A 26,708-nucleotide genomic window follows, 5' to 3' on the forward strand; every position below is an offset into this window, starting at 1 on the left:
AGTATTTCCCTTCATGAGTGATCACAATGACACATACACAAAAAACGTGGTTACCTGTTGTGGGTATATTAATACCCTCCTTCTGCCAGGTGACAGTCGGCCTTGGTGAGCCTGTGGCTCTGCAGGGCAGAACAATGGGATTATTGAGGATCACATCCAGGGTGGATGGGTGGGAATGAATCACAGGAAGTTCTAGGGAAATAAATGAGCAGCATTCATCACCGTTGTAGTACTCAATCGCGTTTCGTAATAGGAACACAGAGTCAAATGTCTTCTCCAAGCAATGCTTATTTGAAAAATGAAAAACATACCTTGTACTGTGAGTTGCACATGGCGACGGGTGGATCCTGCAGCATTCTTAGCTGTGCATGAGTAACGTCCTGCATGACTGAGGTCAGCTGAGGTTATCTCTATTTGACCTGAACATACACAACGATAATGGTTGTGATGATTGTGGTTGTGATAATGGTTTTTATTTCATTTGAACATGCATCAGATTACAATTGAGTGCATCCCATAATCAGTTCACAGTTCCACATGTCCAAAAGGAGTAGGAAGAAGCAAAGCTTATTAAATCCTACCCTTCCATCTGGTACTTTTACAATCAGTAACTGTTACATTTGTTCACTTCCTGCTTTCCTAATATAGTTTTTTTGTTTGTTTTTTTTGTTTTGTCACTTCTATACACCATATACACCATATATACACCATATACTATTCTATACACCATTAGGTACATATTAGGTACACAAGTTTATATAAAAATGTATCAAAAACTAACGAACGCTTTGTTTTGAATGAGACTGTCAACTGTGATAATTATGGTTGTAGTTTGCACTTGTCAACACAACCCTCCCATTTATACTGGCTTGGGATCAGTGCTGGACCCTGGCTAGAAACTGGTGCAATAACTGACTATGAAACCAACAGAAAAATGTTTTTCTCTCTCTTTTTCATGTTGATATATTAAAAAAAAAGATTGAAGACACATCTTTTTAATCAGGTTTTTAACTAATATTTTTAAACTTTTCTCATGTTTTTTATCTTTTTCGTCCTATTTTATGCTCTTAGTCTTCAGCTTTTAACTCCAGTGTTTCCTCAGGGGGGGGGTCCTCCACACTGGGGGCTGTGTGAGGTCTGCTGAGGGGGTTCCTCCCTTTAATGTGGGGGTCCGCCCGTCTGTCGGAGTCCGGGGGCCCGGGTGCTGGTCCCCCGATGGCACAACGGCCTGCAGCTCCTCCCAGTGTGGACGGCCCCCAAAGGTGGCGTTTCCTTGATCCTCAGTGCCATGCCATGTCTCCATACTGTGTGTGATTGTGTGATTGTGTGTGTGTGTGATTGTGTGTGTGTGTCTAGTATGGAGGGTGGGAAGGAGGGGCTTTCTTTTGTTTCTTTGTTTTTTTCCTTTTAATTGTGGTAATTGTTTTAATTCTGTAAAGCACTTTGTGTTGCATGTCATTGCAGGAAAAGTGCTATACAAATAAAGTTGATTTGATTTGATTTTCCAATAGCTTTACTGAGGCACAAATAATGACAAAATGCATTGCTTACCCAGTTTTTCCCATTGCATCAAGCAGCATATCATGCACATATAGTACACATAAAGTAATAAAGTGGCCAAAACAATGAACCCTCGTGTTAATGACTGCTGTCAGTGCATTTTTTCAAACACCAAATAAGTCGCATTGAGTCCAAAGAGAGTTGCGAGTGACAGCAACATTCGGTGAAGACTATAACTGAATTCAAGAAATAAGTCATCGCAAAGTTTGAAGAAGGTGTCCATATTGCTGTACTCGCCAGGATGTACTGGAAGTCCTCGTCAATACCAACGTAATGAAGTGTTCTAATGTTTTTATATACTGGATATAACACAGAAAACACCTGCAAAAAGTCAGTCTATTGATTAATAAAAAAGGCATAACCCTCCGAGCACAATCTCCTCTCCTCCTCCTGCCTCTTTGCAAAAGTGATGTTAAATGCTCATTTTGCCATTTATTTGTCATTTCTAATTATTTTTGGGATCTTTTCATGCATGTCGAACTATAATTATTGTCTAGTTATTAGAAATGTGTTTTGTGTTGAAATTTTTTAGTGTCTGGAACGTATTAATTGAATTTACATTATTATCTATGGGAAAACGTGCCTTGGTTAGAGTGTGTTTTGGTTTGAGTCAGACCTTCTGGAACAAATTAATGACCAAAACTGTATATATTAATTCATTTTAAAGTGAATTCTTTAAAACAAGACCCACTTTTAGCCAATAATAATGAAAGCCCTCAAAGGGGAACCATCATCAAAATACGGCAAGATACTGCAACTATTACATGTTACTGTCAGTATACGTGTTAATGCATGATCAAAGCATGTATATAGAATGATGCAACATTGTTAGAGGTTAGAAACTAGACACTAACTTAGACAACACTAACCTGAGTCCAGGATGCTGTATCCTTGTCCCGGATCGGGCAGCTCGAAGCCATCTTTGCTCCAGTGGATTGTGGGCTCTGGGACGCCAGATGCACTACAGGCAATGACCACTGGGGACAATCTAGTTACAACCAGCTCCGTGGGTTCATCGGCAATGGATGGCGGAACTAAAAAGACAGGCGGTGGAATTACAAAATGCCAAATGTAATATGTGATGTCTGTAAACGTAATGGCTCTCACCCTGGACAGTGAGGCTGATGGATCGAGAATCTTCTCCTGCCTCATTAGAGACAAGACACTCATACAAAGCTGTGTCCTCCACTGTGGGGGCTATCACTACTAGTGAACCAGATGAAAGTAATCTGCAAATGATAAAACCAAATATTCAGTCATTCAGTACTGATAAAGACATAAAGTGAAATATTAGCCTGGGATAGGAAGATTTTGGATAAATAAACAGAAAGGGAAAAAACCTGAATCAACCTGTACATATTCTGGTTTTGATCCGTATTGATGGCTTGGCCATTTTTTATCCAGCTCACAGATGGTTTGGGTATACCACTGGCCTCACAGCTGAGGGTGGTCTGAACATTAACTGTCACGGTCACGTTGGTACGACCGTCAACGATGGAGGGAGGCACTGTAAAGCAGCATACAAACAAGTTGTTGGCTTCTGTATGCAGTTCAAATGCATTCATTGTGTCTTTGTATGGGGTGCAGAATATACAAATTCAGTCACAATGGTGTATTTGTAGAAATATATGTTCTTAATATAAGAGGATGCGACTATTGTGTAGTTTAGTAGTAATTATGAAAGAAAAAGCAGATGGAACGTTATTATGCTGAATCACAGGTTCAATTCCGACTTGAACTGATTTAGATTTAGGCTGCACAGTGACTGAGTGGTTAGCATGCAGGCCACACAGCTAGTTTGATTCCCCGTTTGGGCATCTCTGTGTGGAGTTTGCATGTTTCCTCACACATTCCAAAAACATGCTATATTAATTAGCGACTTCAAATTGTCCATAGGTATGAATGTGAGTGTGAATGGTTGTTTGTCTATATGTGCCCTGTGATTGGCTGGCGACCAGTCCAGGGTGTACCCCGCCTCTCGCCCAAAGACAGCTGGGATAGGCTCCAGCATCCCCCGCGACCCTCGTGAGGAAAAGCGGCACGGGGGTGCTGGAGCCTATCCCAGCTGTATTTGGGCGAGAGGCGGGGTACACCCACCCCATATATATATTTAATCTAATCTAAATCCATCCATTTTCTATGCAGCATATCCTCACTCGGGTCGTGGGTATGGTGGAGCCTATCCCAGCTTAATTAATTAATAACCACAATTAATAATATATAATGTATATGTATATAATTATATAATTATAACTATAATAAATATATATATATTATATATATATAAATATTATATATATTATATATATAAATATTATATATATTATAATTATTATAATATAATTATTATTTTTTAATAATTAATTTTTATTTTTATTATAATAGTTATAATTAGATAATAGTTATATATTATATATGTTATATACAATATATATTATTAATTATTGTTATTAATTAATTAATTAATTAATTAATTAAGCTGGGATAGGCTCCAGCATACCCGCGACCCTAGTGAGGATCAGCTGCATAGAAAACGGATGGATTTAGATTTAATTTCTACCTCAAATGTGAAGAAAACAAGCTACGTATATGTGAGTAAAGTCAGCTAAAATACAGTATACCAGCAAACTATATATTTGCATGTTTATCACACACCGTATACTTGAAGATCTACTCTCTTGCGCTGGGTCCCAGCCGGGTTTGTTGCCATACACAAGTAGCGGCCGGTGTCGGTCACCTGTGCGGAGTGGAAGTGTAACGAGCCATCTTCCATAAATGTGTACCTGCACACACATTTATACCAAAAAAATAATGCTTTTTTTTTTAACGCAGAGCTTGCAACATTGTAAGGACAATCACGTTTGGGTATACCTGGGGTTATTTCCAGCCATTATGGCCCCATGTTTCCTCCATGTGACACGAGGTGCTGGCACACCGCTTACAATGCACTCCAGTACAGCTGGCTTGTTGATATGTACTGACACTGTCAGGGGGCCGTCTTTAATTGTTGGGGCCACTGTAGGAACATGTCATATATATATATAAAAGTATGTTTACTTTTTTTACTGTAAAAGAAAATATAAAAAATACATTTTACCATTAACAGTCAGGTTAAACTGCCGCGTGGTCTTGCCAGCGACGTTCCTGGCTATGCAGGTATACTGAGCCCTGTCACTGAGCTCAGCCATGTTGATCTGCAAGTAACGGCCGTCTGAGAGAACACGCACACGAGCAGACACCTGCACAGCACGCATGTCATTAATGCACACAACTCAGGAGAAGCGCAATTGAAATTGAAACTATATTGACAGTTACAATAGTACACATAATGTATTGTATGGTCATATCACCTTGTACTTCGGTACGAGGTACATTATTAAAAAAAACAAAAAAACCTTAAACTGTATTATGGAAAGCAGGAAGTGAACAAATGTAACAGTTACTGATTGTAAAACGGATTGCCCTCCGTTGCATGTCTTGCTGCAGCTGCCCCAGCTACTCCATGGACCCCAATTTCTATTGACTTATGGAAGGAATAATATGTAAACCACAGAAATAAAGTGAAATACAATAAAAATCCAGGACTTGTCAACATAAATGGTCATGTCACCTCGTACTTCGGTACGAGACAAAAAAAACAATGAAAAAAAAAACAAAACAAAAAAAAAATATATATATATTATGAAAGCAGGAAGTGAACAAATGTAACAGTTACTGATTGTAAAAGTACCAGATGGAGGGGTAGGATTTAATAAGCTTTGCTTCTTCCTACTCCTTTTGGACATGTGGAACTGTGAACTGATTATGTGATGCATTCAATTGTAATCTGATGCATGTTCAAATGAAATAAAACCATTACCATTACCATTACCAGTATTTCCCATCATTGGCTGCTAATTTTAAAGTCGTATTGGTGCTTGCCTTGTACTGTATATGTCTTACCGAGCTGATGAGTGTTAAGTTGCTGTGTGATGAGTTTAGTGTTCTTTGTGAGATGACACAGTGAGTCAGACTGTTATATTGAGTAATGACCTCCTGTGATTATACACCAGAAATTATGTTAATTCCGAAGTAATCTTCAACTGTATTTACTTAACCGGTTAAGCACTGTCATCTTAGCTATGTCATATGTGATGCATTCAATTGTAATGTGATGCATGTTCAAATGAAATAAAACCATTACCATTACCATTACCAAACATATTTGCCCATTTTTTCACCTGCAGTGGTTGACCATCTTTGAGCCAGCTCAGCGTTGGAGGCGGAACAGCGTCAGACTTGCACTCAAGAGTCACCTGCCTGTTCTTCAGCACCGACAGGTCCTGAGGTGTACTCTCCCCTGCAATGTTTGGGGGAACTGATAGAAAAAAAACAAAGCGGATGCAGCACATTGATTTATAGCGCTGTCTAAAGGTAAAGGTGGAAAGCTATTCATGTTACTATAATGTTACTCACCGTGTACCCGCACTAAAAACTCTTTGTCATCATCGCCTGCTGGGCTGTTGGCTAAGCAACTGTATCTGCCAGTGTCCTCCAACTGAATTTACATGAAAAATACAGTATATTATTTGAAGTGTGCATTGTAATATATGCAGTGACTAGGTAGCATTGACCTATGAAAAGTACTTAAAAAAAAACAATGTCCATTGCCACCTGTGCTGAAGCCACGCGGAGAACTTCTCCTCCATGAAGGAGTCGCATGCTATCTGTCTGTGGGAGCGGACGCCCATCCTTCAGCCACGTCAAAGAAGGTGGTGGGATACCCGAGACTTCACACTGAAGCTCCAGTATGTTATTAACAACCACAGAAACGTCTACTGGTACGCCGGAGTCCTTAATTTGTGGAGGATCTGAAAATAAAAAGTCAAAACCACATCACCACCACAAATATAACCATGAGAAGAAAATGTCTTGTTTACGACTTCCACTTACCGAGCACTTTTAAATTAAAATGACGACTGGCTTGACCTGCAGTGTTGCTAGCAATACAGCTGTAGCGTCCTGTGTCGCTGACTTGAGCGTGGAGGATCTGCACAGTACTATTATGATTGCGTAATTTCAGGTTGGTGTCAAATAACATAGGGACCCCGTCTTTGAGCCACGCAACAGACGGGGTTGGGGTGCCGTTAGCCAAACACAGCAGAGAAACCAAGTTTCCTTTAACGACGATCACATCTTCTGTGCTCCCCACCCCATCCAGCACTGGAGGGACTGAGATGAACAGTAATAGAGGAGGTGAGTTTTGAGAAGATTATACCAGAAGACTATAAAATATGACATGTCAGACTCACCATGTACCTGGAGGTTGTAATGTCTGTTGTCAACTCCTGCTCTGTTGGATGCAACACATGTGTAGGTTCCACCATCTGAGACTTGGGTACGGGTAATCCTGGTTTAGATATTATGCCGGAATTATGAATTGGTATGGATTGGTATGAATTGGAATATTGCACAAAGTGAAAATATGTCATAGTTGGTGATCTCTGTGTGGAGTTTGCATGTTCTCCCCGTGCATGCGTGGGTTTTCTCCGGGTACTCCGGTTTCTTCCCACATTCCAAAAACATGCTAGGTTAATTGGCGACTCCAAATTGTCCAACCCCCCCCCCCCCAAAAACTGAAACTGAAATTATTACATATGTGGGAAAGTGAAAATCTTTGAATGTAATAACTTCCCACAAATGTAATATGAGACAAAATAATGATCTTTGTGGTTGTTGTTTGTTCTTTTAATGAGGGAGAAGGTGTAGATGTCATTTTGAGGATTTTAAGAAAAAATATTATATATTATAATATATATATTATAAAAATATTATATATATATAATTTAATTTTATTTAATTTAAATTTATATTATATAAAAATATAATATAAAAATTATATATATATAAAATATATATATAAAAAATCTTTCTATATATATATGAGTATCATTTGAATGCATTAAGGAATCTTTAATTATTAAATTATAATTTATGTTTAATTAAAAAGATAACATAATTGTGATAATTGCAATAAAATTATTATTACTGTTAAAAAAAAAATTTTCCTCTTTCTCCAGGCTGATACTTTTTACATTTATTAGTGGTTAGCGCGCAGGCCACACAGCTAAGAGACCCGGGTTCAATTCCACACTCTGCCATCTCTGTGTGGAGTTTGCATGTTCTCCCCGTGCATGCGTGGGTTTTCTCCGAGGACTCCCACATTCCAAAAACATTCTGAATCACAGGTTCAATTCCGACAGGTTCTGATTTGGATTTAGGCTGCACGGTGACTGTGTGGTTAGCACGCAGGCCACACTGCTAGTTTGATTCCCCGTTTGGGCATCTCTGTGTGGCGTTTGCATGTTTCCTGCCACATTCCAAAAACATGCTAGGTTAATTGGTGACTCCAAATTGTCCATAGGTATGAATGTGAGTGTGAATGGTTGTTTGTCTATATGTGCCCTGTGATTGGCTGGCGACCAGTCCAGTCCAGGGTGTACCCCGCCTCTCGCCTGAAGACAGCTGGGATAGGCTCCAGCACCCCCGCGACCCTCGTGAGGATAAACGGTAAAAATGAATGAATGAGTTCTATTTTGGGTGTAAGCGATACTCATAAAATGGTATCGCGTGAAGGCGAAGTGTAAAGACGTCATTGCTAACGCAGCTCAGTCCACTGACCTACCGGAGCACCTGGCCGGCAGAGAGGAGGCGAATGTGGGTGGACACTGAAAGCGGAAGGCCATTTCTCAGCCAATGAAGGTGCGGCGGAGGAGAACCAGCAGCGACACATTCGATGTTGACTGAGCTGTCCAGGACTGCTGTCAACTCCTCAACTTTTTGACTGTTGCCTTCAATTGCAGGGGGGACTGTGGGAGCAAATAGAGTTAAGGCGGACTAACAGCAAAGGAAATAAGGTTAGAAATGTATTGACCGACCGTATATATTCAAATGAAATATCCTGTCTTCTTCTCCTACGTTGTTGGAGGCAACACAGGTGTACTTGCCACTGTCAGTGGGATGAGCAGCAGTCAAAGTGAGAATGCTCCCATCTGGGCTGATGCTGCAAGCGACACCACATCATCATCATCATCATCATCCTAGCGTATGTACTGTATCCATGTTTAGTGCTGTACCTGAAACCATTATTCCCTGCTTTGCTGACGGCTTCCCCATCTTTTAACCACTGAATGGTTGGAACTGGGAATCCCTGGACTTGACAAACCAACTCTATACTTTCATTAAGCAGGACTCCGATCTCACTGGGAAGCTCTGATCCTGAGATACTGGGAGGAACTTAAGAGTGTAGTGGTTTTAGCTTTAGCTTTCAGCTTCAATGTGCTCTTCACATAAAAACCGGGTACCTTGTATGGCGAGGTGGTAGTTTTTCTGAGCTTTGCCTTCCACGTTGGAGGCCAAGCACGTATAAATGCCAGTGTCTGACATCTGAGTACGTGCAATCTGGAGCTTGCCGCCTCCAGAGAAGATGTGCATCTCCAAAGAACCTGAGCTCTCTAAACAAAGTATTATTTGTATTCAATCATTGGAATGTGAGTTCTTTAATCAAACAACTTTACCAAATGGTTGTCCATTCTTTAACCAAGTAAGACTGGGAGGGGGGATGCCAGTTGCATCACAGGCAAAGGTAACTGGGTTACTAATGGTTTCCACAACGTTTTCCTCAGCCGGGCCATCGATAACTGGAGGAACTGCAAGTGATGTTGAAATAAAAGTCTTAACTTTAACAAATGAAAGTTGAAAATGATCAGTATTTGTTGCATACCATAAATATTCAGATGGAAGTTCTTGTCCACCTGACCAGCAATGTTGGTAGCCTTGCACACATACTGTCCGGTATCAGACACCTGAGGGTCAAACAACAATATTTAGACCAGGGGCCTCAAACATGCGGCCCGCGGGCCAAATGTGGCCCGCAAGACACTAGTTTGAGGCCCCCACCTCGGCCTGAGCAAGTTTGATATGGATGCTGTATGGTATCATGTACCCAGAAAAAAATATTACGTTTGATTCATGTTCATGTTAAAGGTTAAATAACTGTTAATAGTTATCCTCCCTATCCGTGTGGAAGTGGTAAGTTTTTGGCTTTTTAAGTTTAAAGGAAATAACTTGGAGGCTACCGTTTAGGTCGCTACCTCTCTAGTTTGCGAGTTAGCATGTGTCTCAAGACCCTGCAGTTGCGCAATATGTTGCAAATAAAAAAAGTATAAATGCGACTATAGTCGTGTTTTGTCATGTCTACAGGGCTCTAATAATGCTTTGTTAATTTTAATCTGAAAAAAATAATTTGTCTACCCACCAACTATATGTGGTTTTAATTTTAAGTTTTAATTATTTGCCATTTTATTATTATTATTATATATTTATTTATTACTGATTGATTGATTTTCTTTATTATTGATCTTATTTTGTGTAGAAAAATAAAAAGTAAGATATTTGAGAACAGTGGAATGTTTTATCAGAGCTTTTCTTGTAGAAAATCGGAACCAAAGCAAAGTTTATTCATTTTTCTGTTTTTAATAAATGCGGTTTTTATTTTTTGGAAAACCTGATGCGGCCCAGCCTCGCCCAGACCATAGCTCCAGTGGCCCCCAGGTAAATTGAGTTTGAGACCCCTGATTTAGACAGAGCTAAAAACTATGAATATAATCCAAAAATATATTATAGTAATGGTTTATTTTGCATTCTTTGAGTCTCACCTCCAAGTCTCTGATCTGAAGCATGTGACCCCCTGCCAGCATGTGCAGGTTGTCTGATTCCGTCACCATCCTACCATTCTTGTACCAGGTGACAGTAGGAGGCGGTACTGCATTGGACTCACAGTCTAGAGTTATGGATTTACCAGCGAGTACATTCCAAATCACAGGAGAGTCCCCATTATTGTCCCGGATACTCGGAGGAACTGAGAGGCCAAGAAGAATGAAACATTTTACTCTCCTGTTTTAGTCACAGCGAGCCTTCTTTCTTGCACTTGCAATACTGACCAAAGACTGTCAGGTAGATGCTCTTGTAAGCCTCTCCTGCTGCATTCATGGCAACACAGCTGTACTTTCCTCCATCGGATACCTTGGCTTTCATGATCTGTAAAGTACGACCACCTGAAGGCACAAATGAATATTGCTAAATATTAAAAATCCCTGCAGCCCCTCGTCCCTCATGTAATCAAATCAAATCAACTTTATTTGTATAGCACTTTTCCTGCAAAGACATGCAACACAAAGTGCTTTACAGAATTAAAACAATTACCACAATTAAAAGGAAAAAACAAAGAAACAAAAGAAAGCCCCTCCTTCCCACCCTCCATACTAGACACACACACACACACACACAATCACACACAGTAGGGAGACATGGCATGGCACTGAGGATCAAGGAAACGCCACCTTTGGGGGCCGTCCACACTGGGAGGAGCTGCAGGCCGTGCCTTTGGGGGACCAGCACCCGGGCCCCCCGACTCCGACAGACGGGCGGACCCCCCCCCATTAAAGGGAGGAACCCCCAGCCGGCCGGGTCGAAGGGACCCAAGGATGGCACCCCCTCAGCAGACCCGACACAGCCCCCAGTGTGGAGGACCCCCACCCCCCTGAGGAAACACTGGAGTTAAAAGCTGAAGATTAAGAGCATAAAATAGGACTAAAAAGATAAAAACAAAACACTGGAGTTAAAAGCTGAAGACTAAGAGCATAAAATAGGACTAAAAAGGTAAAAACATAAGACAAGTTTAAAAGTATTAGTTAAAAGCCTGATTAAAAACATTAAAAACATAAGAAAATTTTAAAAATATTAGTTAAAAGCCTGATTAAAAACATTAAAAACATAAGAAAAGTTTAAAAATATTAGTTAAAAGCCTGATTAAAAAGGTGTGTCTTTAATCTTTTTTTAAAAAATATCAACAGTCTCCGCAGTCCTGAGGCTCTCCGGCAGGCTGTTCCACAGGTGGGGGCCATAGTGGCTAAATGCTACCTCACCGTGGGTTTTAGTTCTGGGTTTTGGTATTGTTAAAAGGCCAGTTCCGGAAGCCCGCAGGGTCCGTGGGGGGTTGAGTTGATATGGTAAAAGCAGATCAGATAAATACAAAGGGGCAAAGCCGTTAAGACATTTAAAAAACAGTAAGAGAATCTTAAAATTGAATTTGCAGTACCCGGCATAATGAGTGCATTGGTGTTGCCCTGAATGGGACCCCTGTCATTTAACCAGCTCAAGGTCGGAGGGGGGAAACCGGTAGCTTCACACGACAGGGATGCAAAGTTGTTGACCACCACTGTCACATTGTCAGGATTTAGGCCTAAAATAGTAGGAGGAACTGGAGACATAGAGGTGAGGTTAGAAAAAACAGAGAACTATACTTCTGTATTCTATATAACATTTCAGCTAAATGTGACGTTTTAACAGGCTTACCGTGAACATTGAGATTGAAAATTTTTTCAACACTTCCGGCTACATTGTCAGCAACGCACACATAGCGTCCTGTGTCCGTCACTCGGGCATTCGAGACCTGTACATAGAGACGCGGAAAGCATGAAAATACCAGCCGTCTCTTTTGGTACCGGCCATTGTTGATGATTTTGACTGATTTTTCAAGGCACACAGATTATTGTGTTCTAGGGCTAAATAGCCATGACAGAGTAGGAAATGATCTGCTCCTATGAAAGCAACAGTAATAACTAAGCAGTGTTACGGTATTATTATTGAGGTGGAAATGTTGTTTTATTTGACATGTTGACTAAGGATCGACCGGCCGATATATCAAGCCCATATTTGCGTTTTTTTCCTTGAATCGGTATGGGCCGATACGTTCAGGTATTCGCCGATATATTTGATTATCGCATGATTTACGTACAGTCAGACAGAGGACGCCGCAACACACGCAATTGCGGCACCCCGCCGCCACTGTTGAATCACAACAAAGGCGCGTTTAGTAAGTAAAAGGATTAGTTTGCTTTTCACAGCGACAATACACTATACGTCATACGACAGAAATGTTTTGCACATGTTGAATATTTATTCCTTTTAAAGTTGATAATGCCGTTTAAATGTGTGTTTAAGAAAGCTGAAACCTACTGCGTTCAGTGTTTACATTTTAATAAATATTTGTTTAAACATGAGACATGTAATATTTATCATTATCACATACTACAGTATTAATTGGCCCTGTACCCTAGAAACCGCCCATGAATGATACGGGAAAAGGCCGAAATGATACTGTGTCAAAGCCCAGGGCAGTGATACTGATAAAATATAGAGTTTAACCATGTCCAGTATCAGCCCCCCCCCCGTAGCTGTCCACTCAGAGCGCGCTGCTCTGGTATCGTGCCTGTGAAACAACCAATCAGAGAACAGCACACGAGCGCGAACACACAGTGTTTGTTTTGCTGCCCAAACTTGATTAATGGAACTTTAATTGTCAGATATTGATAAGATAAGACTGTTGATAAAATATTATTGTTGAAATATTTTTTGCAATTATTGTGTTTACACTGTTTAGATATAATACATGTAATAAACTGAACATTTTCTGGAAACAAAATGGTCTTTTGATTAAATAGTACGTGATAATAAGCTCATGATTAAATAGTATGTGATAATAAGATCAATACGTGGTTTGTCTGGTATCAGGCCAGGTATCATGCCCCCAAGTGTCAGTATCAGCCCGAGACCAAAGGTCAGACAAACCATGTAATATATGATATGACCTATAATGATCATTTTTTCATGTAAATTGAGGGATCAAAAGCAGTATCGGTCACAAATATCGGCCCAAGCAAAATCAGCCTGATGGAAATCAGTATCGGTATCGGCATCGGCCCCAAAAAAACCATATCGGTCGATCCCTAATGTTGACAAAAACTGTTGCTACCTGAAGTGCTCTGCCATTGGACAGAATCCTGTGAGGTCCTCCGGGGCTGATTGGCTCGCTGTCTTTAAACCAGGTGATCATGGGAGCAGGATTTCCATCCACGTGACATTCCAGTAATGTTGTTTTATTTGCCAAGACTGTCACCTCATCAGGCAAATCGCCGGGCGTTCCTCGTATAGTTGGGGGCACTGAAGCGACATATTAAAAAAACTGTGATTCTCCAGAAATCTATTCATTGAAATTCAACATACTTACATAATACTCGGACATCGTACTGAATCGAATCTTCTCCTGCTTCATTGACAGCCACACATGTGTATCTTCCCGCATCCTCTGCCTGAGCCCTGGGGACCTGTAACACTCTTCCTCCTGAGAATAAGCACTGGTATGTTAATGTGCACCCGTTCTCTTATTTTCTAAATTCGCGACGTCCAATGTCTGTCTCACCTGGAAGAATCAGAATGTTGTCATTGGACACTAATGCCTCTCCATCTTTAAACCAGGTGAGTGTTGGAGGGGGTACGGCGTTGGTCTCACAATACAAAGAGATCGGATTATTCAGTATGACATCGCGGGCATCTACTCCGAAGCTAAGGGGTGATGTTGCGTCACCAGCTCCTCCGGGTCTGTTGAAATTAGGAGGAACTGAGGGAAAGAAAGACGTTCATTTTATTGGTGGGAACTATATTACTGTTATTGTGATTTGTTTTTAGATAACAAATATTTAACAAATAGCCCAACAACGCACAGAGAATTCACATTTTTGTCTCATCAGATGACCCGGTTCACCTTGTATATTTACATCAAAGTCCTTCTCGTCCTCTCCAGCCACGTTGGTGGCGATGCAGGTGTAGCGGCCTGTGTCAGACACCTGAGCGTGTTTGATCTGAACAATACGACCGTTTGCTGTGATGGACACATGCTCATCCGCCTGCAGAATCTATGCAGAAGAAGCATCAAAGAAAAATGAAGAATTTACTCACATAAAAATACATCCAAATAAAAAGGCGGGCTTGGTACCTGTGCATCCTTGTACCACTGCAGTACTGGACTAGGAAAGGCCTCAGCTGCACACTCCAGGGTAAGTGTGCTGTTGACTTTGATCTTGACATCTTTAGGGGCCGATCCTTCTCCAGGGATATCATTTTTATTGATCTGTGGGGGAACTAGGGGGACAGAAAATGAAGATAGAAGTTAGAATGAGGAGTTAAAAAGGTCATATTTAGAGAACAAGGTACATGACGTGCAGGAGCTTGAACTCACCATAGACTTTGACCTCATAGTGTTTCAGTGTCTCTCCAGCCTCATTAGTGGCAACACAAGTGTATCTCCCAGAATCCTCTTTTTTTGCACTGAGAATCTGAAGGGTTCGTCCACCTGAGAAAGGATGCAGTATGTTCATATATTATATTATTATATATTATATTATATTATATTATATTATATTATATTATATTATATTATATTATATTATATTATATTATATTTTATTTTACTATTCATTCATTTTCTACCGCTTATCCACACGAGCGTTGCGGGGGGTGCTGGAGCCTATCCCAGCTGTCTTCGGGCGAGAGGCGGGGTACACCCTGGACTGGTGGCCAGCCAATCACAGGGCACATATAGACAAACATATATTATATTATATTATATTATATTATATTATATTATATTATATTATATTATATTATTACATATTATTACATATTATTACATATTATATTATTACATATTATATTATTACATACTATATTGATTATATTATTACGTATTATTACATATTATATTAATTATATTATATTATATTTTTACATATTATATTATATTTTTACATATTTATTACATTACATTATATTCTATTTATATTTAATATTATTCATTCATTCATTCATTTTCTACCGCTTCTCAAGAGGGTCGTGGGGGTGCTGGAGCCTATCCCAGCTGTCTTCAGGCAAAAGGTGGGGCACAGCCAATCACAGGGCACATATAGACAAACAACCATTCACACTCACACTCATACCTATGGACAATTTGGAGTCACCAATTAACCTAGCATGTTTTTGGAATGTGGGAGGAAGAAAACCCACACATGCACGGGGAGAACATGCAAACTCCACACAGAGGTGGCCGAGGGTGGATTTTATATTATATTATTATTATTATATATATAATATATAATGATATGATAACTCACAAATACGTCCGTATTTACGTACCGTACGCACTTCATCATATATAAAAACAAACCTGGAAGAACTCGGACGCTTCGGCTGGACTCAAAAGCAATGCCGTCTTTGAGCCAGGTGATCAGCGCAGGAGGGTAAGATTGAACTTCACACGCCAGTGAGGTGGGGCTGCTCAGCGTTACTGTCACCTCCTCTGCTGCACCATCAGGGCCTGACCCCGAAATTGTGGGGGAAACTGCCAAAAACAGAAGACAGTCAGTACTGTATATAAAACATGAACAAATGTGTATTCAATGAATAATCGTTATATATGTACCCAGGACATTGAGGTTGAAATGGCGACTGCGATCCCCTGCGCTGTTCGATGCCAGGCAGCTGTACCTGCCAGTGTCAGCCACTTGGGCGCCAGATATTTGGAGGTAACGACCATGAGACAAGACATGGTGGCGCCTGTCAGGAAGTAACTGTTGCCCATCTTTCAGCCATTTAATCTCAGGAACTGGGTTACCTAACAAAAAGAAGTAGACTGTACATTAGTAGAGCGTTACGGAAATGTTGGTGTTGTGATGCATTTAATGTCTTTTACCTGAGACCTCACAGGTCAGAGTAATGTTATGTCGCTCCTTCACCTTTGTGTCAGTAACACTTTCTTCCTCCACAATGCTTGGTGGAACTATTGTGTTCAAGAAAGATATGTGTTGAAATGTGCCTCCACATAAATTATATTATATATACAGTAAAGTCTCGTTATATCGATATTCTCGGGAGTCAGAAAAAATACCGATATAACCGGACTATCCATATATCCGATCCTGCGCCGAACTGCATTAAAAGTGGGCAATAATGCACTCGACATTGTTCTATACTATAGAACAATGTCGAGCAGCTTAAATCAATCTTTGCTTAAGGATTTCAATACCAAAAAAAAAGAACACGGCGAACGGCTGCTTCCAGCCAACTTTATTTTTCACACTTCCACCACCAGAGCACAGCACACACACCGATTCCCGCACTTCCTGGTTCACAGGTCATGCTCAACCCGCCCCACATAGCTGGCCAAACACATGCCTGTATAGAATCTATACACACGAGAGAAACCACGAACGCCAGCATGTACATATGAAAAACAGTGATTATTGCAAGCGATAAAAAGATATCTGAATACAACACAATTAAATACATGTATTTGTACGCTTGTGTCTTCGTTGGAATAGGTGTGTATGCTATGTCAGTTGGTTGTTCTCTTGCAGGCATGTGTTTGGCCAGCTATGTGGGGCGGGTTGAGCATGACCTGTGAACCAGGAAGTGCGGGAATCGGTGTGTGTGTGCTGCGCTCTGGTGGTGGAAGTGTGAAAAATAAAGTTGACTGGAAGCAGCCGTTCGTCGTGTTCTTTTTTGGTATTGAAATCCTTAAGCAAAGATTGATTTAAGCTGCTTTTGAGAAGATGAGGAGATGAAAAGGGCATCGTAGTAACCGGATTATCATAATAACCGGGTATCGTACTAACGGAACTAATCATATCATAAAAGACTAGAAATTTGCCGGGAAATGAAAATAGTATCGTAATAAGTAGCAATTCGTTATAACCGATATCGATATAACAAGACTTTACTGTAATATTATCAATTTACCAAGGATTTCAAGATCAAAATCCTTCTTTTCTTCACCAGCGCTGTTTGACACAATGCAGGTGTACCTCCCAGCATCCTCGACTGCAGCGTGCATTAGACGCAGGCTACGTCCACCTACAGATGAACAATTTCATTATCAATTTGTCCATCAAGCCATATTGGAATATTGGAAAAAGATTAGGATAAGATTAAGATATGCCTTTATTCGTCCCTCAGTGGGGAAATTTGTATTGCACAGCAGCAAGAGTACAGAGTCAGTTAAGCAGTACAAAATACACAATATAGAAAAATAAACAATATAAACAACCCAAGTATTAACAAAATCAACAGTTTTTCCCAGAGTTATATACAATACAGTATGTAGATAATATGAAACGAGATGAGATATATGACCAGTCTATACACTGAGATCTTGCTGGAGAGTTAATACTATGAGGCATTATGGAAATACTTAGTATATTGAATACATATACGATATATGTTATCAAAGATTACCTGAGAGTACACGAAGTGAACCGGTCCCTTTTATTGGCCGGCCATCCTTTAGCCAGGTGATGGCTGGGAGAGGAATGCCAGAAGCCTCACAGCTAAGAGCAACCGGGTTCTTTACAACAACACTGACATTTTCTGGAAATCGAACCTGACCAATAATAGTTGGCGGAACTGGGAAACAAGGAGAAAATAAGTTAAAAAACCACAGCATGATGCTAACACAAATTGTCTTTAAACGCTGGGTAATGATTCTTACCATGCACGCTGATATCATGCTTGCTGTCTGTCTGTCCCGCCACATTAACAGCAGTACAGGTGTAGCGTCCCGTGTCTGATACTTTAGCGTCTTTGATCTGCAGCAGCCTCCCTTCGTTAAGAACCTTGGCACCGTGCTGGCCTGTGATGGGCCGTCCGTCTTTCAGCCAAGTGACTGCTGGTCGTGGCACGCCGTCTGCAGCACACTGCAGCGTCACATCGCCTCCTTTTGTCACAATCACGTCATCTGCGTCTCCCTCGCTGCGCCTGATGGAAGGCCGCACTGAATGTGAGAAGAAGAAATAAATTGGTACACATGGCAGATTTAATTTAATATGATTAGTGGTGGCGTTTGCATGTTCTCCCCGTGCATGCGTGGGTTTTCTCCGGGTACTCCGGTTTCCTCCCACATTCCAAAAACATGCTAGGTTAATTGGCGACTCCAAATTGTCCATAGGTATGAATGTGAGTGTGAATGGTTGTTTGTCTATATGTGCCCTGTGATTGGCTGGCGACCAGTCCAAGGTGTACCCCGCCTCTTGCCCCAAGACAGCTGGGATAGGCTCCAGCACCCCTGCAACCTTCGTGAGGAAAAAGCGGTAGAAAATGAATGAATGAATGAATGATTAGTGGTTAATTGGCATGTTTACATATGATGGTACAGTAGATCCCTGGTATTTCGGGGGCTATGAGAACCCCATGGAATGGCACATTACCACCAGAGAATACTAATGGAGATGATCCATAAGAGAATAAATGGAATGGGAGTCTCGGTCCAGCCTCTTATTGTGAGAATATATGTTCTATCTACTGTTTTTAAGTTGTAGCTTTATGGAGTAATAATAAATGTGTACTTACCGTAAACCTGCAGGCTGTACTCTTTAGAGGTGCTGCCGGCTGCACTGGAGGCCGTACAGACATAAGACGCCGTATCGGTCCGTTCAGCACTGGAGACTTGGAGCTGTCGACCTCCTGACAAAATCCTGAGTCGCTGACTAGACTGGAGTGCCGCGCCTGGAATGCACGCAGGTCATACGTTGATTTGTGTATTTAAATGATACACAAGTGGCTTTTTGTGTCACCGATACTCACCATTCTTCCTCCAAGTCAGACTAGGAGGTGGTATTCCACTGGATTCACACACCAGAGTGATGAGACTTCCTTCTATCACTGTGAGTGGTGACACCTCCTCTGAGCCTCGAATATTGGGAGAAACTGTAGTAGAGACAAGACACCAGAAGGAGGCGCTCAGTGATTACAATTTAATGGTGGGCAATATTAGAAATATTGGTATGATCTGATACCAGCTGTCTTCGGGCAAGAGGCAAGGTACACCCTGGACTGGTGGGTGGCCAGCCAATCACAGGGCACATATAGACAAACAACCATTCACACTCACATTCATACCTATGGACAATTTGGAGTCGCCAATTAACCTAGCATGCACGGGGAGAATATGCAAACTCTACACAGAGATAGCCGACGGTGGAATCGAACTCGGGTCTCCTAGCTGTGTAACCACTCGTCCACCATGCAGCCCTGATTTTGGGATTTTTAATTTATTAATTCATATCAGAATAACACACATAACAAATATTTTAGGCCAGCAGCACACTGTGAATAATTCTACAATATCTTAATAGTATATTATGTATATTATTCTTATAGTATATAATTAAGACAATATAACATTATTCTCTATAAACTACATTACATACAATTGTTTATTCTCTTTTTGTGCGCATTTCTGTTTCCTTTGTTGTGTTGTGTTTACTTTGTTTCTAGCTTTTTTCTTTAGTACTTAGCATTTATTTTGTTGTGTGCCTCCTTATGAGTTCATATTTTGCTTATTAAAATAAAGCCTTTATTGAATACACTTGGACTAATTCCCCAAGTTTGCAAACAATATATACGTTCATGATATTGGAACATTACAAGAAAAAACACACATATTTATGAAATTAAACAGAGAAAAAAAATCAATCTCATCACAATAATACTATAACAGTGATTACAGTTTTGTTAATTTGCACATACAGTATAATTACCATAAGAACTTCACAGAACTGCATGACACAAGTTGGTGTTTTTGATGAGGGTATAATTTACTTTATCAACAACATAAAAAGTTAAAACACAGAACTCACCCCATACATTCACATTATAGTTCTTGTCAGTTTTTCCAGCAACGTTAGTGGCTTCACACGTATACCTGCCAGAATCCTGAACCTGAGCACTGTCAACCTAGCAAAGAGAATCACGAGTTAGATTAATCCCAACCCTGATACACGACACAGATAATAGTGTCCATCTGAAACAAGCTACAAGCAAGGAAGGGGTCTTCTGTGTCTGCGGCTGTGCGTTCCATACCTTGAGCAAACTCCCATCTGCTGAGACCGTTAGACCAGGCTTCCTGAACAACGGCCGACCATCTTTGCGCCACGACAAAGTGGGTGGAGGAATGGCGTCACTCAGGCAGTGCAGCTCCACGGGACCACCAAGCATCACAGTGGCGTTCATCTCCTCACCCTTGATGTTGGGTGGCACTGTGGTAGACATGGATATTATTAAATGATATTATTATTAACTCTCAAACATATCTACTTATATTAGGTACACATGCACAATCTAATGAGGTCCACTAGTAGTATTATTGTCGTGGAAGTTTGCATGAGTAGTATTTATGGTCATTATGCTTAATGAGGGGGCAAAATATTATAAACACGTCTCAGCATGATGTAGTAGTAGCAGCTCTATGCCGCAGGAAAACTGTTAATAACTAACAATAACAATATAACAATATAACAATAACTACATTATCAAACAAAACAAAACATCATTATCTGCGTGAAGGCAACATTTTTAATGAAGCTTACATAATCATAACCTTTAAGACTGTTTCAATTGAAGTGAGTATTTCTCATTGCTGCTAATTGCTGCTAAAGTCGTATTGGTGCTTGCCCTGTACTGTATATGTCTTACCTAGCTGTTGAGTGTTAAGTTGCTGTGTGATGAGTTTAGTGTTCTTTGTGAGATGACATAGTGAGTCAGACTGTTATATTGAGTAATGACCCCAGAAATTACACCAGAGAATACACCAGAATACATCAGAAATCACATTAATTCCTAAGTAATGTTCAACTGTATTTAACTGTATTTAACTGGTTAAGGTGGCCAGAAATATTTCAGTATTGAACAAAGCAAGGGCGGCACGGCGGTCTAGTGGTTAGCGTGCAGACCTCAATTCCCACCCTCGGCCATCTCTGTGTGGAGTTTGCATGTTCTCCCCGTGCATGCGTGGGTTTTCTCCGGTTTCCTCCCACATTCCAAAAACATGCTAGGTTAATTAGCGACTCCAAATTGTCCATAGGTATGAATGTGAGTGTGAATGGTTGTTTGTCTATATGTGCCCTGTGATTGGCTGGCCACCAGTCCAGGGTGTACCCCGCCTCTCACACTTACTATGGTACCCATTATGTCATTGGATGCTCATATCACCTCGTACTTCGGTACATTATTAAAAAAAAATAATGAAATTAAACTGTATTATGGAAAGCAGGAAGTGAACAAATGTAACAGTTACTGTTTGTAAAAGTACCAGATGGAGGGGTAGGATTTAATAAGCTTTGCTTCTTCCTACTCCTTTTGGACATGTGGAACTATGAACTGATTATGTGATGCATTCAATTGTAATCTGATGCATGTTCAAATGAAATAAAACCATTACCATTACCATTACCAGTATTTCCCATCATTGGCTGCTAATTTTAAAGTCGTATTGGTGCTTGCCTTGTACTGTATATGTCTTACCTACCTGTTGAGTGTTAAGTTGCTGTGTGATGAGTTTAGTGTTCTTTGTGAGATGACACAGCGAGTCAGACTGTTATATTGAGTAATGACCTCCTGTGATAATACACCAGAAATTATGTTAATTCCGAAGTAATCTTCAACTGTATTTACTTAACCGGTGAAGTACTGTCGTCTTTACTTCTGTGTTTTATCTCATGACATTCTCCATGTTTGGATAAATATGGGCTCCAATGTTTGAGAAAATGGTTTTCAGGCAATTTCCTCTGCATTATGACCAGGTCGCTAGCGAGTCATCGGGGAAGGGCACACACAGGCCCTCGACAGTGTTGGGCCAGACGCAGGAAACTGCTGAAGAGTGGTAGCAATTACCACGGTAAATCAGCCATTATTTCTCAGGACAAGCTCTTCTTGATCTTTCAGAAGAAACGAAACCATGTGGATGTTTGCATTCCGCATACATCCAGTGTCCTACATGTAAACAACATGTTTTTGTTGTTAAAGTGACACCGGCTTTGATTGGACTTTGTATAGCTGCTGATATGCCATCACGCTAAATCTCCATGCAGGAAGCTGGCAATGTTTATTGGAGAGCTCAGCTTATTCGGACTGCACTTCCTCTAAATGCACATGTTTTTTTTCAAGGCTCCTGTGACACATGACAAATGTGATCCGGTGGTCTGGCGGAAGATGAAGTACAGTCCGATGTCAACAACAATTTGTAATTAAAACCAAGAATCGGGGGATGGGGTGGAGAAAGAACAATAGAACAAGGAGCTTTTTTGTCCTGAGAGGAATGCTCTTCACACATTTGCCAAGAACTTTTACCGTCAAACAATTTCTTACTGATATTTTGAATGTAATAACAGATTGTATTTCTGGTAGACAAAATACCAAAATACAGTACACCAGATGTGGATGGAGTACTCAATGATTGGAAACAGATTAACCCAAATCATTGGCCCTAGGGATAGCGTTCCCTTTATAAACAATCATTTATTTCATGTCTTCATGAGGAATTGTGCTGCTTGTACAGCTAGGAGACACAGGTTCGATTCCCCGCACAGGCATCTCTGTGTGGAGTTTGCATGTTCTCCCCGTGCATGCGTGTGTGGGTTTTCAACGGGTACTCCGGTTTCCTCCCACGTTCCAAAAACATGCTAGGTTAATTGAGTTAATTGAGTTATAGACTGTAACTTCAGTTTCGGTTAAAAAGACCAGAGACCTCCAAAGAGACCTCCAAAGCTGGTCCATAACATTTCAATTATTAGTTATTTTAAGGCAAAATTAATAAGTATATATTATTTTGCCTTAAAGGCTGCACGGTGGTAGAGTGGTTAGCGCGCAGACCTCACAGCTAGGAGACCAGGGTTCAATTCCACCCTCGGCAATCTCTGTGTGTTTGCATGTTCTCCCCGTGAATGCGTGGGTTTTCTCCGGGTACTCCGGTTTCCTCCCACGTTCCAAAAACATGCTAGGTTCATTAGCGACTCCAAATTGTCCATAGGTATGAATGTGAGTGTGAATGGTTGTTTGTCTATATGTGCCCTGTGATTGGCTGGCGACCACTTCAGGGTGTACCCTGCCTCTTGCCTGAAGACAGCTTGGATAGGCTCCAGCAACGCCCGCGACCCTCGTGAGGATAAGCGGTATAGAAAATGAATGAAATTATGCTGTTTTTCTTTTTTGTGTGTAAAATTCGTACCCATATTAATTTTCTCTCGGGGTTTGATAGGAACCACAAGGGATTTATTGACTAGACTTTGACAAATGTGGTTTTTGTATGTATTAAATTGTACTGTACGAGTGAAAATTGATCAACTGATAAATGGTGATGAACTCACCATAAACCCTCAGATCGTAATCTCTTTGTTGTTCTCCTCCAGCGTTGACAGCAACACAGGTGTACCTGCCTGTGTCACTCACCTGTGCGCTGCTCAGAGACAGCACCCGACCACCAGACAAGACCTAAAGGGGCAGCCAGTTAGAGAGTGTCGTTTATTTATGAATATGCACATATAGTAATGTTCAAATATGTTAGCTTTGAAATTAAATGAACCTGTAAGCCATGGGATACGCTTGTCACGGGGCTACCATCTTTGAGCCAGGTCAGGCTGGGTAAAGGCACCCCTGTGGCGTCACAGTCCAGCTTGCCAGCCTCGTTCACGACCACCGTTACTGTGCCACCTCGGCTGGAGATGAGTGGAGGCACTGTGTAAAAAAAAACAAAAAAAAAAAAAACAAAGAAACTGTATTTTTACTGGCTAAATCCATGTCAGCAATCTTCCATTGTTACTGACACAAACAAAAACAATCAGAGCACAAATGGATATGGAAAACAAAGCCACTGACCGAACACCTGCAAGCTGTGGGAGATCTCTGCAGCTCCAGCCAAGTTGACGGCTACACATCTGTATATCCCCGTGTCAGAGAGCTGAGCTCTTTCAATCTCCAGAACCTGGCTACGTTTCAACATGGTCACCCCAGCTGCGCTCGTTAGAGGTCGGCCATCTTTGTACCATGATATCGCTAGGACATGAAGAAAACTAGTGTGAATATTAAGAGGTGAGCATTCACATTAATAATTCACATTGCTATTCTACTGTTGACAGAATCACCCTCTGACTCAACTGACTGTGCCCTTGCTTATAAACACATTATAATGGGACTGTACTGAATGTAGCTTATTGTGACTTTTGGTGGTGTTGGGACCTGATCTGCAGGAGAATAAAAAGACGTAAGGACCAGTGTAAATCAGAGCAAATCATTGCCATGGAAAGTCTAAATCAGTGGTTCTCAATTGGTGGGTCGGGACCCAAATGTGGGTTGCAGATCCATTCTGGGTGGGTCACAGATAGCGTTAAAATGTGTAATATAGAACCAATGTTTTACATGTTGTTTTTTAAACTTCAAATTGAGCAATAATTTAGTTGTATGTAGTCATTTCTGTGTGGTATGTATTAAACTTATTATACTTATTATAGGGGTCAAGTGGTTAGCGCGCAGACCTCACAGCTAGGAGACCAGGGTTCAATTCCACCCTCGGTTTGCATGTTCTCCATGTGTGGGTTTTCTCCGGGTACTCCGGTTTCCTCCCACATTCCAAAAACATGCTAGGTTAATTAGCGACTCCAAATTGTCCATAGGTATGAATGTGAGTGTGAATGGTTGTTTGTCTATATGTGCCCTGTGATTGGCTGGCGACCAGTCCAGGGTGTTCCCCCGCCTCTTGCCCAAAGACAGCTTGGATAGGCTCCAGCGACCCTCGTGAGGACAAGCGGTAGAAAATCTCTTTTGGCTTTTCCCTTCAGGGGTCGTCACAGCAAATCAACCTCCTCCATCCAACCCTGTCTTCTGCATCTGTCTCTCTCACACCAACTACCCTCATTTCCTCCTTCACTACGTACATAAACCTCCTCTTTGGTCTTCCTCTACGCCTCCTACGTCCTCTGGACATGTCCGAACCATCTCAGTCTGGCCTCTCTGACTTTATCTCCAAGGTGTCTAACATGTAATGTCCCTCTGATGTACTTGTTCCTGATCCTATCCATCCTGGTCACTCCCAATGTGAACCGTGAAAATACAAAAGAGAAGAGTTTTGTTTGTGAGCCTCACCTGGTAACGGGCTGCCTGTGACTTTGCACTCAAGCTGAGTAGAGAAGCCAGACAGGATGGTCTGGTTGATGATGCCTCCAGATGGAGAAATCACGGGGGGCACTATGGCACACACACATACAGTTTTAAACATAAGAACGATGTAATGGATGACTGATGGGGAATGTATGACAATAAACAGTTTTGTTTAGTTACCATGGACACTTAGTCTTATATTCTTTTGAGCTTCACCAGCAGCATTTGTGGCCAGACAGGTGTACTTCCCAGAATCCTCCTCTCTTGCCCTTGTGACCTTTAGCACTCGGTCTGCTGATTCCAGCTGGTGTACAAAGACACATGCACACAGACAGGGACATTTTTGTTTAAGCTTGTCAGCATTTTAATTGAACTTTGTTTGTGGTTGCGTCTGTAATTGTACAGTCTCGTTATATCGATATCGGTTATAACGAATTACTACTTATTACGATACTATTTTCATTTCCCGGCAAATTTCTAGTCTTTTATGATATAATTAGTTCCGTTAGTACGATACCCGGTTATTATGATAATCCGGTTACTACGATGCCCTTTTCATCTCCCGCCAGCCAATTTGGTCTGCTTATATCGATACAAAAGCAGCTTAAATCAATCTTTGCTTAAGGATTTCAATACCAAAAAAGAACACGGCGAATGGCTGCTTTTTTTTTTGGTATTGAAATCCTTAAGCAAAGATTGATTTAAGCTGCTCGACATTGTTCTATACTATAGAACAATGTCGAGTGCATTATTGCCCACTTTTAATGCAGTTCGGCGCAGGATCGGATATATGGATAGTCCGGTTATATCGGTATTTTTTCCGACTCCCGAGAATATCGATATAACGAGACTTTACTGTACTTGCATCTTGTGTCTGTTTCTCTGTTCTCATTGTCAAGTAAGGTTAAATGTGGCAACCATTTTTATTGAACAATAAACATAGAATAAATTAACTAACCTTAAATTGTTCCTGGGATGTATCAACGGGTCGGCCATCTTTAAGCCAAGTAATGGTGGGAGGAGGGACCCCACTGGAGATGCACTCCAGACTGATGGATTTATGTAGAACCACTGCACGTTCAGCAGTACCAGTGGTACGGATAGATGGAGGTACTGAAATATTTTAAAAGGTAGGCTTATTGTCTATTTTTCAGAGCAAGGAATAAGGAAACATTACCTTTGGATTAAATAAGAAAAATATAAAATAAATATTTACCTAAAGTTTTCCTGCAGCTTGCATTTAGAGTATAAACATTAAAACATTTATGCAGCATACTCTCTAAAGTACTGTC

General features: G+C 40.9%; 1 protein-coding gene across 1 annotated transcript in view; it reads right to left on the reverse strand.

Moving 5' to 3' along the window:
* The window catches only part of hmcn1 (hemicentin 1), a 98,437-nt gene that overhangs the window by 19,708 nt on the left and 52,021 nt on the right, over nt 1-26,708 (reverse strand). The window contains exons 35-79 of the mRNA XM_058072226.2: nt 26,375-26,529; nt 25,597-25,720; nt 25,402-25,503; nt 24,139-24,315; nt 23,846-23,997; nt 23,631-23,754; nt 20,350-20,525; nt 20,127-20,223; nt 19,072-19,194; nt 18,838-18,993; nt 17,981-18,262; nt 17,728-17,895; nt 17,233-17,346; nt 16,187-16,273; nt 15,917-16,108; nt 15,662-15,835; nt 14,678-14,791; nt 14,435-14,580; nt 14,204-14,354; nt 13,862-14,059; nt 13,670-13,783; nt 13,415-13,602; nt 11,956-12,052; nt 11,699-11,860; nt 10,542-10,655; nt 10,257-10,459; nt 9,323-9,404; nt 9,117-9,248; nt 8,904-9,053; nt 8,676-8,835; nt 8,478-8,602; nt 8,225-8,408; nt 6,852-6,949; nt 6,493-6,771; nt 6,214-6,410; nt 6,016-6,097; nt 5,781-5,917; nt 4,658-4,799; nt 4,432-4,576; nt 4,216-4,343; nt 2,911-3,067; nt 2,668-2,789; nt 2,430-2,594; nt 312-419; nt 55-192 (exon numbers count right to left, since the gene is read on the reverse strand). Of these exons, the coding sequence (XP_057928209.2) occupies nt 55-192; nt 312-419; nt 2,430-2,594; nt 2,668-2,789; nt 2,911-3,067; nt 4,216-4,343; nt 4,432-4,576; nt 4,658-4,799; nt 5,781-5,917; nt 6,016-6,097; nt 6,214-6,410; nt 6,493-6,771; nt 6,852-6,949; nt 8,225-8,408; nt 8,478-8,602; nt 8,676-8,835; nt 8,904-9,053; nt 9,117-9,248; nt 9,323-9,404; nt 10,257-10,459; nt 10,542-10,655; nt 11,699-11,860; nt 11,956-12,052; nt 13,415-13,602; nt 13,670-13,783; nt 13,862-14,059; nt 14,204-14,354; nt 14,435-14,580; nt 14,678-14,791; nt 15,662-15,835; nt 15,917-16,108; nt 16,187-16,273; nt 17,233-17,346; nt 17,728-17,895; nt 17,981-18,262; nt 18,838-18,993; nt 19,072-19,194; nt 20,127-20,223; nt 20,350-20,525; nt 23,631-23,754; nt 23,846-23,997; nt 24,139-24,315; nt 25,402-25,503; nt 25,597-25,720; nt 26,375-26,529 (6,621 nt within the window). The remainder of the gene's footprint in view (nt 1-54; nt 193-311; nt 420-2,429; nt 2,595-2,667; nt 2,790-2,910; nt 3,068-4,215; nt 4,344-4,431; nt 4,577-4,657; nt 4,800-5,780; nt 5,918-6,015; nt 6,098-6,213; nt 6,411-6,492; nt 6,772-6,851; nt 6,950-8,224; nt 8,409-8,477; nt 8,603-8,675; nt 8,836-8,903; nt 9,054-9,116; nt 9,249-9,322; nt 9,405-10,256; nt 10,460-10,541; nt 10,656-11,698; nt 11,861-11,955; nt 12,053-13,414; nt 13,603-13,669; nt 13,784-13,861; nt 14,060-14,203; nt 14,355-14,434; nt 14,581-14,677; nt 14,792-15,661; nt 15,836-15,916; nt 16,109-16,186; nt 16,274-17,232; nt 17,347-17,727; nt 17,896-17,980; nt 18,263-18,837; nt 18,994-19,071; nt 19,195-20,126; nt 20,224-20,349; nt 20,526-23,630; nt 23,755-23,845; nt 23,998-24,138; nt 24,316-25,401; nt 25,504-25,596; nt 25,721-26,374; nt 26,530-26,708) is intronic.

The sequence above is a fragment of the Doryrhamphus excisus genome, linkage group LG4 (genome assembly GCF_037039965.1).
Source record: "Doryrhamphus excisus strain RoL-2023G ecotype Guam linkage group LG4, RoL_Dexc_Guam_v1.1, whole genome shotgun sequence".
NCBI classification, from domain to species: domain Eukaryota; kingdom Metazoa; phylum Chordata; class Actinopteri; order Syngnathiformes; family Syngnathidae; genus Doryrhamphus; species Doryrhamphus excisus.